Here is a 13,523-nt window from a genome sequence, read left to right on the forward strand (position 1 = left end):
TCAAAGACCATTTTCCAACCTTCTCGCGGTGAAATGCGTAAGTAGGCTATACGCATAGCCGAAACCAATGGAAAATGGCAAGAAATAAATAAATAATAAATAAAGAAATAAATAAAATTACTATGCAATCAAATAAAGTGATCACTTAGTCTTTTCATTACTCTAATTACTGCCATTAAGCTTTAAAAAATAATTTTTTTTGCAGAAGGATATACTATTTTTTAAATTCTAAATGAATAAATAAACAAATATGAATTTTTTTCATGGATTTTCATCGCTTCAAAGCTTGAAAAAATATCTGTTTTAAAGTTTTTGAAAAAATTTTTTTCTGACAAACTTTCTTATTATTTTTTTATTCTGCATAAAAAAATAAACAAATTTACTGCACTGAGAAAATTTTGGGGACAATGCTGCTCCGGTAGGTGACACTACTGCGTTAAATCAAGAGCTGGAGCGCAACTTTACCTACGATTCGCAGCCGCCCGGAAAAAAAGTAAGAAACTGTTCTCATGGACTTTACTCCGTGCTCATGGAACTGATCCTTACCTTTCCAAAGTCAGAATCAGCCCCGTGAGGAGTACATGCTGCCTTTTGCGGAGCGGCTGCGAATCGTGGACAGAGAGTGCCAGCGACTCTTATGAAATTCCGCAGCGTCCCCAAAATTTTCTCAGTGTGTAGATAATTTTTAAATAAAATATAGACATCATAAATTTTTTCATGTTCGAATTTTTTAAAAAAAAATACTGTTTATTACTTTGAAATTTGAAAAATGGAGATTTTACTGTTAAGGACCAGTTATTTTGACAAAGTCTAAAATTTTCAAGTTTTTCGAAGGTATACTTACAATTCTTTTAATTCTTTATAACTGAATTAAGAAATTGTTAATACAACATTTCGAAATAAAACTGGATTTTCTTTGATTTTTTTGGCATACAAGTGTGAGAAAATAGCGTTTTTACCGACTGCAGGTGTTCGAATACAGATTGTGGCAATACGAATTTTACTTAGCGCGATCAGTGTAATTTGTGCAAGAGCGCAAAACCTGTGGGAATGGGAGGTGGTGGAGGAGTTCACGGTGGAAGAGGTGGCGGTGGCGGATTCCGAGGAGGAGATCGCGGAGGTCGTAGAGATATGGGCGGAAGAGGTGGTGACCGAGGTGATCGTGGAGGAGACCGAGGAGGTCGCGAAAGCTGCAGAGGAAATGTACACAGAAGCTGAAGAGGTACAATGAGAGGCACATTAGGAGAAAGATATCGCGATCGTCAACGACCCTATTAACTCTCCACGAATAAAGATAATGCAGTCGCGTAAAATTTTGTATAGCATGTATGTTTTTGAAATGACACAAACATGTACGGTGTTTTTTGTGTTTAATTGAAAAAATGTTTGTACTTGCAATATTAATTGACTAGTGTAAAAACAATCATTAAATAATTTTTAAAGTCTTAACAGTAAATTTTTTAATTTTTGATTTTTTAAAAGTTTTGTCAGTCATTGTCATCAAATACGAATTAAATTAAAATACGACTGTTAACGTAAATAATATTTGACAAATTAGTTGGATTAAGTTTGGAAAATAATTTGAAAGATATGTCTCAAAATCAGCATTATTATGTTGTGTAATATTTTTCAAAACTAGATTTGAACACTTAGCTGTGTAAAAAAATATCTACAAATAAACAATTTAATACAAAATTTTGAAATAAAATCCGACATTCGTAGTTTTTTTCAGATTTAAATTTTGAGAAAATAGCGTTTTCATCATTCATTATGATTTTTTACCTTTTCAAAGTTCCTGACCATTTTTTTTCTATTTCTTGTAATTGAATAAATAATTTACTAATACAAAAGTTTGAAATAAAACTTAGTCTTATTTGTCTTTTCTTGAATTTAATTTAGAAAAAAATGATTTCACAGTTTTCGGACCGTTTTTTGAAAAATCGCATATTAAATATAAAATATAAACTTTTAATTGTTTTTTATTCTAAGTTTGAATAATAGCCATTTTCACAAATTTTGTCCGTTTTTTGGAAAAATATAATTATTGAATTAAGCATAATTATCTAAACAAATAATATTTTTGAATCAAAGCAGCAAATATTTTCTGTATTTTGGAATTAAGCTTACAAAATAATTTTAATTAAACAACATTACTCAAATTTATTTTTCTTTTGAATTAAGTATAATGTTTTCTCAGTGAAGTAAAATTCTTTGCAGAAATTCAATAAAAAATTTTAAAAAATAAAAAAAACTCTTTAAAATTTCAATTATCTATAGAAATAATTAAATTCTTCGCAAAATTTAAATAAAATTATTTGCAAAATTACAATTATTTTCAAAAATTTTTCTCAAATCTAAAATTTTCAATAATAAGTTTTTGTCACAAATCTTTAATTTTGTTTCTTCCAGACTTTTCCCTGATTTCCAGACAAAATTTTCATTCTTTCCTTGACCCTGAAGAACATCAATGACTTCTTTTTTTTTAGGAAGCGTTCATAAATGATGGCACGTAATTTTTCGGAATTTTAAACCCCCCCCCCCCCCCCGTCACGCAATTTCTCATGTAAAAATACATTGTGTCACGTTTAGTAGAAACTCCCTCCTACCCCAAAAAACGTGACATAATAAATTTAAGATGACAAAGTGATAAAATCATTATTTTATATAATAAGAATATTGCAACTGCAAATTAAAATTTTCAAATATTTCAATTGGAACCCTTTTCAAAATTCGTTTATTTCTAGAAATTCACTCAATAAATCGTCTAATATTCAATTATTATCTAAAATTTTATCTGAAATTCATATTTTAATAAATTGTTATTCGATAATTCAATTATTTACATATTAAAACTAAATAATGTATTCGATAATAGAATATTTCTGAAAATTAAATTTTTATGAAGAATTTTATCAAAAGTTTAAAAAATAATTGGATTCTTTCGGTGTATTTAAAAAAAAGTTTAAAATATAATATACCAACAGTTTTGAACGTTGAAATGAAGGACGATATTGTTATTGCTTTTTTAATTTTTATTTCATTTATAAAAATTTGTTTTGTATAATTTAAAACCTAATTTTTAACTAAATTTAATGTTCAATTAAAAATATTTTTCATCTAAATTTAGTCATTTTTAAAAATATTGGAGCATAAAAAATATTTTGTTCCTTTAAACGTTCATAAATGTAGGAAAATCTCAACAAGGTTATAGTAGTTGAATATTTGGACCAAATTTTTTTCAGTGTATTGAAAATAATTGAACGGTATAGAAAATTGTATTAAAATTGAAATTTTATTAACTAAATATTGTAAAGAATTTGGTTAACATTTGTTTAAATAATAGAATTTTTAAAATAATTTTATTTAAATATTTCGAATTAATTAAATTTTTCAGAAATATTTTTTTCAATTCTCTGAATATATTTGAATTCTTTAGAGAAATTTTATTCAAAAAATAAAATTATTAAATTGTTGCGAAGAAATATATAAAAAATTTGTATGTATTTGAATTTCTGTGAATTTGTAATCAAAATTTTGTTTAAATAAAAAAATTTGTAAAATTTTATTAAAATAATATATATTAAAAAAAATTGAAAAAAGGCAAACTTTTGAAATGTTGTCAAGAATTTTATTACATTTTTTGAAAATAATTGAATTTTTGAGAAAAATTTTATAATTTATAGAAATAATTAAAATTTTGACAAAAGTTTAAAAAAAACTTTTGGAAATAATTTAATTTATACGAAGAAGTTCATCACTTTTGAAAATAATTAAATTTCTCTAATCATTTGTTCTTAAAATTGATATTTTAATTCATTAAAAATTGATATTTTTTAAAATTTCAAATTGAAACCTTTGAAGTTCATCTATTTATGAAGATTGTAAATGCAACTCTTAAGAAATACTCTTAAAAAAATATAAAAAAATATAAAAAAATAAAAACAAAAAAAAAATTAAATAAATAATAAAATCCTCTTTAAAATTTTTAAATTTCTTAGTAAAATTATTCATTAAATAATTTATTTTATTATATAGTTGCTCAAGATTTATGTTGTTTAGAAAGAAATTATTGGCAGAAATAGAAAAAATTGAAAGGTTTGTATTAGAATTCTGGTCAATTTCATAGTTTATGAGGCAAACAAAAAAAAAATTCAGAATGTTCTTATAAATTCTAAAAATTTAATTTTTTCTAGTACTCTTAATAAAAATTCCTAACTTTTCCCTGATTTCCCTGACCAATTCTAATTTTGCTGACTTTTCCCTGAATTCACTAACTTGTGGCAACCCTGAATATCTACTATTTTAATAAAATTTTTCAAAACAATTTATAATATTAAAAACATTATAGCATGAATTTTTATAAATAATTAAATTTTTAAAAGGTTTAAAATAAAAATCTTTCAAAATTTGAATTATTCATCCTTTTAAATGATAATTCTGTAGAATTAATTGTTTTGAAATAATTTGATTTATTTTTTTAATTACATCAATTATTTATTTTTTACATTTTTATTTAAAAAATTTCAAAACAATCAAAATTTCTTAAAATTTAATTATTAAGAAATGGACGATAAATAATTGATAAATAAATTTTTTTGAAGGTTTTAATAAAATTTTTGAAAAAATACTTTTATTTTTTGATGAATTTACTTAAAATTGTATAAAAAATAATTGAAATCCTGTCAAAAATTTTATTATTAATGAAATAATTTAAAATGATTAACAGAATTTGTTCAATTCCATTATTAAAATACTAAAAATATCTGTATGCAGATTAATATTTTCGCTTATAAGACTCTTATTTAGAATATTTCGAAATAAAATTTAATTAAAATTGTATAAGAACAGATAATATTTATTATTTGTCACCTTCAAGTAAGTTACTGACGGTCACTGAAATCGTCGACTGAGGTTTGGTTTATTCCAGAAGTTAGTAATCTCCAATAGTTGTAGAGAGGAAGACGTGTGAAATTAAATTGAAAAGTAAGTACATTTATTTAAATTCTAAAATTATTTCCACAGTAGTTTTTGAAAAATAATAAATATAAAAAAATTATTAAATGTTTTATAAATATAAAAATAATTAAAAAAATAATATATTTCTTTTAATAAAAATTTTTTTTTTCAAAAATAGTATAATTATTTTTCATAAATAAAATTATTATCAAAAATAATTTTTTTAAAACTTTATTGAATTTTTCCGAAGAATTTTATAACTTATGAAATCAATTGAATTTTTGCGTAGAATTTTATTTAATTTTTTCTAATTTGGGAAAATATATATAAATATTAGATACAAAAAAAAAAATTAAATATCGATAAATTTTTTTGTTAAATAATATTCCATTCTTGATAAGAATTTAATAAAAATGAATAATTGATGTTTTTCTAAAAAATTTATGAATTATTATATTTTAAGTAATTGGATTCTTATAAAAATGTATTATTTCTCTTAATAATTAAATTTTTACAAAGAATTATTGTATAAAATGTTTTTTAAATAATTGAACTTTTTTAGAAAATTTTTATCTAATTAATAAATATTGAAAAAATTGAAGTTTAAAAAACTTTTTAAATTAATAATTGTGAATCGTTGAAAAAATTTAATTTAAATTTGTTGCATTGTTTCTAATAATTTTATTTGGATGTTAAAGATTAACAGGGTTGCAACAAATATTTAATTTTATTTTCCCCTGATTTTCCCTGACCCAAAAATATATTCTGATTCACTCTAAAAATTATTAGATACTCAAAAAATGTTCCATTACATTTATTTACAAATTTCTATAATTTTAAAATTATTCAAAAAAATCAATAACTTCTTTTTTAAATAAATATTTAATCATTATTATTATTGTTCTGTAGAAATTAAAATTTTTTAAACATTCAAGTTCAAACATTTTGGAAATTCAACAACTTATAAGATAATAATTTCAATTACCATAAAATTCGTTGCAATAATTAAATTATTTTCATAAATAATAAATCGATTATTCGGTAATTCATTTTTAAATCAATTTTTATTAGAAAATTCTAATAGAATTCAATTATTTAAATACAAAAGTAAATAATTTTCAAATAATTGAATGTTTGTTAAAATTGAATTCTCATAAAGAATTTTACCAACCTGACTTCCCTGACCTGTGCCAACCCTGATTAAATTTAAAAAAACAATTTAATTATACATAATATAAAAATAATTATACATCTTACAAAAATTTTATTGTACTTTAAAAAAAATTAAATTTCTTTTAATAATTATCTATTAATAAATTGAAAATATTCGGAACATTTAAAAAAAGTTAACAGAATATTAAAAACAATTAAATTATTTCTTTAAATTCTTTTCAAAACAATTTGCATAAAATTATCTAATGTTTATTAAAATTATTATTTTTATGAATGATAAAATTTTCAAAGAAATTAAATTATTTCCAAATACTTTAATCAGATTCTTTATCAAGTTTTATTTTATTATATTTTTTATATTTATTTATTTTTATTATTTAAATTTTATAATATTCATATTTTTACTTAAATAATTGAATTTTCACAGAAGTTTCTAATAAAAATTGATTTGAAATTGAAAATCAGTAAAAATTTTATGTGTAGGTATATTGAATTTTATCCTAAATTTCATTGAAATGAATATTAAAAAATAAATAAATTAAACAAGATTTTTAAATTTAAAATATTTAAAAATTATTATATATTATATATTATTATATTATATATATTATTATATATTATATTATTATTATATATTATTATTTTTATTTTGCGTAATTTTAAGGGCATTTGAACCTTGATGACGTTTCAATTTGTGCAAAGCATGTGTGACGTCATCAAGGTTCAAATGCCCTTAATAACATTAAAATATTTATCTTAAAAAATGGATTATATTTTTAAAAAGCTATTATTATTTATAAAATAAATGTATTATAAACCTTGTAATTATTAAAAATTAAATTTTTTTAAATAGATGAGCGATCAAGAATCCCACAATTCATCTTCAGAAGATGCAAAGACTCTAGAAATAAAAAGGCTAAAAAGAGAATTAAAAATTCTAAAAAAGCAGAATGCTGCAAAGCAAAGCGAGAATACTTCAAGCGATGAAGGTAAAACTGTTACTTAATTTCATTTTTAAATAATCAAAGAGAAAACGACTTATTTCATTCAAACATATTTTATTTGAATCAAACTTAGAAAATCTTTGATACACAGTCAAGCATATTTAAGTTTAATTGAAACATATATGAGGCATTTTACGTGAAATGTCCTAAGTTAAAAATTCAACTTCTTGAAAAAATTTGAAACTCGAGGAATTTGTTGTTCTATTAAGTAGAAATGTGACCCAAAAAATATTTTTGATTTTTTCGAAAAATTGGAGAGGGTAGAGGGGGGTCAATTTGACCAATTTTGCCAACATCGGCAACTTTGTGAATTTTTTCTGAACGTACTTGTAATGGGAAAAATTTTTTAGAATATGTTTCTGAAAGGTTTTTTCGTCCTCTTTCCAATGGTGTATTTTATTTTTTAATATTTTGAAAAATTACCCTAATTTTTGATAATTTATATTTAATTTTCAATTTCCCAAAAATCGGTCCGTTTTTTTTGAAAATAAATTATTGCAAACGAAAGCTGAGGTTTTTTCCTATCGGCATGTAAATTTTCAGAATGCCCTTTTTTTTTGTTTTTGAGTTATTGAATTTCAAAGAATAAATTGCGGCGCGCGGCGTCCCGGGCGCCTCGTCTCACGCCGTTTGCCATGGGTTGCCACGCGGCTCAGTGCAACCGCGACGCTGCGCGCCGCAATTTATTCTTTGAAATTCAATAACTCAAAAACAAAAAAAAAGGGCATTCTGAAAATTTACATGCCGATAGGAAAAAACCTCAGCTTTCGTTTGCAATAATTTATTTTCAAAAAAAACGGACCGATTTTTGGGAAATTGAAAATTAAATATAAATTATCAAAAATTAGGGTAAATTTTTAAAATATTAAAAAATAAAATACACCATTGGAAAGAGGACGAAAAAACCTTTCAGAAACATATTCTAAAAAATTTTTCCCATTACAAGTACGTTCAGAAAAAATTCACAAAGTTGCCGATGTTGGCAAAATTGGTCAAATTGACCCCCCTCTACCCTCTCCAATTTTTCGAAAAAATCAAAAATATTTTTTGGGTCACATTTCTACTTGATAGAACAACAAATTCCTCGAGTTTCAAATTTTTTCAAGAAGTTGAATTTTCAACTTAGGACATTTCACGTAAAATGCCTCATATTTGGTTTATTTAAAGAAATAATATATTTAATTCATACATAAGTTATGGTTGATTTTAAATTATTTATAATCAACTTTTAAGTTTGATTCAAACATAAAATTTTTAAATATAATTTTTGTTGAAATTAAAACACAAAATATATTTTATTTAAGCATAATTATTCAAACAAATAATATTTTTGAATCAAAGCAGTAAATATTTTCTATATATTTTGGGATTAAGATTACAAACTACTCTCTAAATCTGAATAAGTGAAAAAAAATAATTATTTATTTAATAAAAAATTATTAAAATTTGAAAAATTTAAAATAACGGGCCATTCTAGTATCACGTAAGCATATTTTTGAGGATTTTAGACACACCCTCCCCCCTCATAGTTTTTTATATCCAGTAGCGCCATTTTTTCGATTGTAGGACAAAAGTTCCAGTTTAAAAGTTCCAAACCAGAAGTTCCAATCCAAAAGTTCCAATATACAAAATGTCCAATTTAAAAAAGTTCCAAAGTAGAAAAGTTCCAAAATAATAATTTCCAATATAAATAATTTCCAAATATGAAAATATCAAAGTACACAAGTACAAAAGTAAGCTTTCGATCTGCATTAATTTTTTCACAATTTCACTCCAAAGTTAGAAGCTTTGGCAAAAAAAGTACAAAAGAAATCAAATCTAAAGAACTTTTCTTAAAATTAATCAAATTCGTTTGACACTCGTTACTTTGGAGTCGTTTTTCTCGAAATCTTTTTTTCGAACCGTAGGTCTCTTTTAACTTTCCCTGGCACATATTTAAAAATAAATATAAAAATTTAATATATATATAAATAAATAATGCAAATATTTATAATAAATAATAAAATAATAAAAAAATAATTAAAAGGTTAAATTAAATTAAGAAAATTAAAAGGTTATATTATAGCTACATGTAAACAAAATATTAGAATGCAGTAAATACAAAAAAAAGTTTTTAAACTCGTAGTTTGAATTTTACAAAAAATGTTGGACATTTTGATATTTAGAAATAAAAATAATTGGAACTTTTGGCTTTTGGAAGAAAGAATTATTGGAACTTTTGGACTTTGGAACAAATAATTATTGGAACTTTTGGCCTTTGGAACAAAGAATTATTGGAACTTTTTTTCTCTGGAACATTTTTTTTGGAACTTTTGTCCTCCAACCATTTTTTCTAATGGATGTAAGCAATAGCTAGACCCCCCTCCCCCTTAAATGCTTACGTAATACTTGAACGGTCCCTAAATTTTTAATCCAAAACAATTTTTAAATAATATATAACAATAATTTACAGATGACGCCGCCAAAATAAAAAAGATCAATAAGAAGACGTCTCCAATAAAAAAAACGTCTCCAATAAAAAGAAAAAAAAAATTGGAATTAATTGAAAGTAATTATGTTTGCAAATTTGAAAATAATTTTAAAATATTAATATTATCAGGGTTGCCACAGGTTAGGCAAGTCAGGGAAGTCAGGGAAAATCCGGCTAAAGCTAGCAGTCGCGCTCAGCACCCTCCCATAGATTTTTTTTAGTAAATTTGAAATAAAAAAAATTTGAGGGGTAAGAAAACGTTGCAACTTTAGAAAATTGTAGTTTATACATCAGTGATGAATTTTTAAAAATTAAACAAACAAAATTGTTATAAACAATAGCCAGCACCTAGTTTTGTAAACAAATTGCCTATGGGAGGGTGCTGAACGCGACTGCTAGCTTCAGCCGGCTGGGAAAAGTCAGGGATTTTCACTAAAAGTACTGGAAAAAATTGAATTTTTAAAATTCATGAAAAAACTCTGAATTTTTTTCCTTTTTGCCTCGTAAATTATGAAATTACCTCGAATTTTAATACAAAACTTTCAATTTTTTCAATTTCTGACAATAATTTCTTTTTAAATAACTTAATTTTTCAAAAAATATCATAAAATTATGACTTACAAATTATTTTATAAATAATTTTTACAATTTTCATAAATACTAGATTAATAGAAGAATTTCAGTTAAAAATACTAAAAAAAATTGGATTTTGGAAAAGTTACAAATGATTACAGAAATTCAATTATTTTCAAAAGTTACAAAAATTCTTCGCAAAATTTCAATTATGTTCAAAAATTAAAAAAAAAAATCTCGTCAAGATTTCAATTATCTTTATAAATAATAAAATTCTTCATCGAAATTCAATTATTTTTAAAAATTTTAATAAAATTCTTGTCAAAATTCCACAGGAATTGAATTATTCAATATTTAATAAATTTCTTTGAAATAATTCAATTATTTTCATAATAGTAATAAAATTTTCACAGGAATTAAATTATTTAAAATACAAAATTTCATAAAATTTTTCGAAAAATATCAATTACATAAAAAGATTTTTATAAAATATTTTCATAAATTCAATTATTTTTATAAATAATAAAATTCTTCACCGAAATTAAATTATTCTTATAAACTTGAATAAAATTCGTTGTAAGAATTCAATTATTTATATAAATAATAAAATTTGTCTCTGACATTTAATTATTTTATGAAAATTTTAATTATTTATTTAATTATTATTTTTATGAATTATTTTTTATATAATTTTTTAATCAAATTCCTCGATAAATGTAATTATTCTTAAAAATTTTATTAAAATTTGTCAAACGAATTCAATTATTTAAAATTTAATTGATATAATATTCTTTATTAGAATTCAATTTTAACAAACATTAAATTATTCAATAAATTATTTATTTTGTACAATTTAAATAATTGAATTTTTTTGAATTTTCTAATAAAAGATGATTTAAAAATGAATAAACGAATAATCGATTTATTATTATTTATAAAAAAAATTGAATTATTGCAACGAATTTTATTACATTTTTTTTAAATAATTCAATTTTTTTGTGAAATTGTACTTCTTGTAAAAATAATTGAATTCTTGCGAAGGATTTTTTAAGGATTTTTGTAAATAATTAACTTATTTTAAAAAATTTTATGGCAATTTAAATTATTACAAAACATGAAGAAGACGATCACACCGAGTCTTCTTCATGTTTTGTAATAATATTCTTATAAGTTGTTAAATTTAAAAAAGGTTTAAATTTGAATATTTTGAAGAATTTTTATTCCTACTGAAAAATAATAATGATTAAATATTTATTTAAGAAAGAAGTTATTGATGTTTTTAATTAATTTTACGTTTGAAGAAATTCCTAAATAAATGTAATAGAACATTTTTTCTGGATATCTAATAATTTTTAGAGTGAATCAGAATATTCTTTAGGGTCAGGGAAAAAATGTGAAATTTTTTTATGGAAATCAGGGAAAAGTCAGAGAAAAATAAAATTAAATATTTGTGACAACCCTGATTATATTATGATTATTATTTATTTAACATTTAAAAATTAATAATAATACACTAAAAAAGGGGCGCGTTGCAGCACATTTTGGAGTAATGTTGCGCGACTCAATCCTGTGTTCTGCTAGACACTTACAGGGCATGCAACATTCCCCAAAAAGCGTATAATACACTTTAAATACAGCTCGCTTCGACTCAGGGGAATAATAATAATAATAATAATAATAATAATAATAATAATAATAATAATAATAATAATAATAATAATAATAATAATAATAATAATAATAATAATTAAATTTTGTTTTTCAGAGTTAAACAGATACGAAGCGGAAAAAGAAGACGCCTTCAATGAGGTAAAAATTGTCGGCGCAAAAATCATTTAATTGAAAAAAGAAATAAGCACACTCTACAATAAAAAAAAAAAATCTATGGGAAAGGGGGACTTATTTAAAAAAAAAAATTTCTAATATTGAACATGAACTTTATTGAATTAGAAATTGTAAATAAAAATTTTTTGTGCATTATTTTAAACAGAAAAAATTATATTTTTTTATGTAAAGAAAATTTTTAAATGATGGAAATATTTTGCTCAAATTATTAAAAATGGCTTTAAAAGTCAAAATAAAAATATTATTTAATAACAAGAAAAAAAAATTTGAGCATTAAATGCTTAAAAAAATTAAGATTAAACCTTTAAAAATATGTAACTTCAATGAGATTAAAAAAACCTTTTTTAATTTAAATTATCAAGTTAAAAGTATAATATAATAAATTAAAAAATAACAAATCAATTATCAATTTTTAATTGAATACAAATTTTATAAAAGCAAAATATTTCTACCATTTTAATTTTCATACGTAATACACAAAAAATTTTTATTTTTTAATATGGATTAAAACATTGTAAGAAAAATTTAATGTAAAAGTAATAATTTTTATTTATAAATAAATAATTTATTCAATATAATTTAATGTTTCTTAAAACTGTACTAAAAATAATTGAAACTATGCGATGAGTTTTATTAATATTAATAGGGAAATAATTGAATTCCTATTAAAAAGAATTTTATTAATAATAAAAATAATTGAATTATTGTGAAGAAATGTATAATAAATTTATAAATAATTGAATTCCAGTAGAATTTTTAATATCTTTATAAAAATAATTAAATGTTTGCGCAGAATGTTGTTATTAATTAAAAAAATTTTTAACAAAATTCCACGCGAACATTTAATTATTTTTTTGGAAAATTTTATTAAAATGTTAATAAAATTTTGAAGCGCAATTTTATTATTTATAAAGATAATTGAAATTTTGACAAGATTTTTTAACAATTGTTTAACATAATTGAATTTTTAGGACAAATTTGATCACTTTAAAAAATAATTGAATATCTGATATTATTTTTAACTTTTCTAAAAAAAATTTAATTATTTTAGTGTTTTAAACTAAAATTCATATTTAAATATATTTTTTATTCATATTTAATAATTAATTAAATACAATTAAATTTGTAATAAAAATATAATTGCAATTTTGCGTTAATTTTTTTTATTTCTCGAAAATATAAATACTTTAAAATTTCAAATGTAATTAAAAATTAAAATTTTATAAAATTTAGTATTAAAACTTTTTGAAGTTCGCCTACACACTAAAAACAGTCTTACTTTCAGCCTATTATCAAGGCTGTTTTTAAGATGTAAACGGAGTCAGACCCGTTAAACAAGGACAGATTAATGTGAAATACATGGGCTGAATTTAAGGTGTAAACGGAGTTATACTTTCTTTTTCCTGTCCATTTATAAAAAACATAAACGACACTCTTTTAAAATTGAATTAAAAAAAAGTTATATAAATTTAAAAATTTTAACATTACATTGACTATACTGA

The 13,523-nt window shown here is 22.0% G+C and overlaps 2 protein-coding genes across 3 annotated transcripts; both read left to right on the top strand.

The window, feature by feature from the left end:
- The first annotated feature begins 359 nt into the window (after positions 1–359).
- On the top strand, positions 360–1,842 carry LOC122509397 (probable H/ACA ribonucleoprotein complex subunit 1-like protein). The gene is made up of 2 exons (XM_043623429.1): positions 360–670; positions 969–1,842. Exon 2 carries the CDS (start codon positions 1,051–1,053, stop codon positions 1,216–1,218), a length of 168 nt encoding a protein of 55 aa, XP_043479364.1. The 5' UTR covers positions 360–670; positions 969–1,050; the 3' UTR covers positions 1,219–1,842.
- A 2,936-nt stretch (positions 1,843–4,778) lies between these two features.
- On the top strand, positions 4,779–12,215 carry LOC122509412. 2 transcript variants are annotated; one of them, XM_043623453.1, is made up of 4 exons: positions 4,784–4,983; positions 6,983–7,118; positions 9,586–9,681; positions 11,942–12,215. In XM_043623453.1, the coding sequence occupies exons 2-4, from the start codon at positions 6,983–6,985 to the stop codon at positions 12,013–12,015; spliced, it is 306 nt and encodes a 101-aa protein (XP_043479388.1). In that variant the 5' UTR covers positions 4,784–4,983; the 3' UTR covers positions 12,016–12,215. The 2 variants fall into 2 exon arrangements, with proteins under 2 accessions (XP_043479389.1, XP_043479388.1); XM_043623454.1 differs by lacking the exon at positions 9,586–9,681 and having other exon boundaries at positions 4,779–4,983.
- The last annotated feature ends 1,308 nt before the right edge of the window (positions 12,216–13,523 follow it).

Source organism: Leptopilina heterotoma, unplaced genomic scaffold (genome assembly GCF_015476425.1).
Source record: "Leptopilina heterotoma isolate Lh14 unplaced genomic scaffold, ASM1547642v1 Lhet_60, whole genome shotgun sequence".
In the NCBI taxonomy this organism is placed as follows: domain Eukaryota; kingdom Metazoa; phylum Arthropoda; class Insecta; order Hymenoptera; family Figitidae; genus Leptopilina; species Leptopilina heterotoma.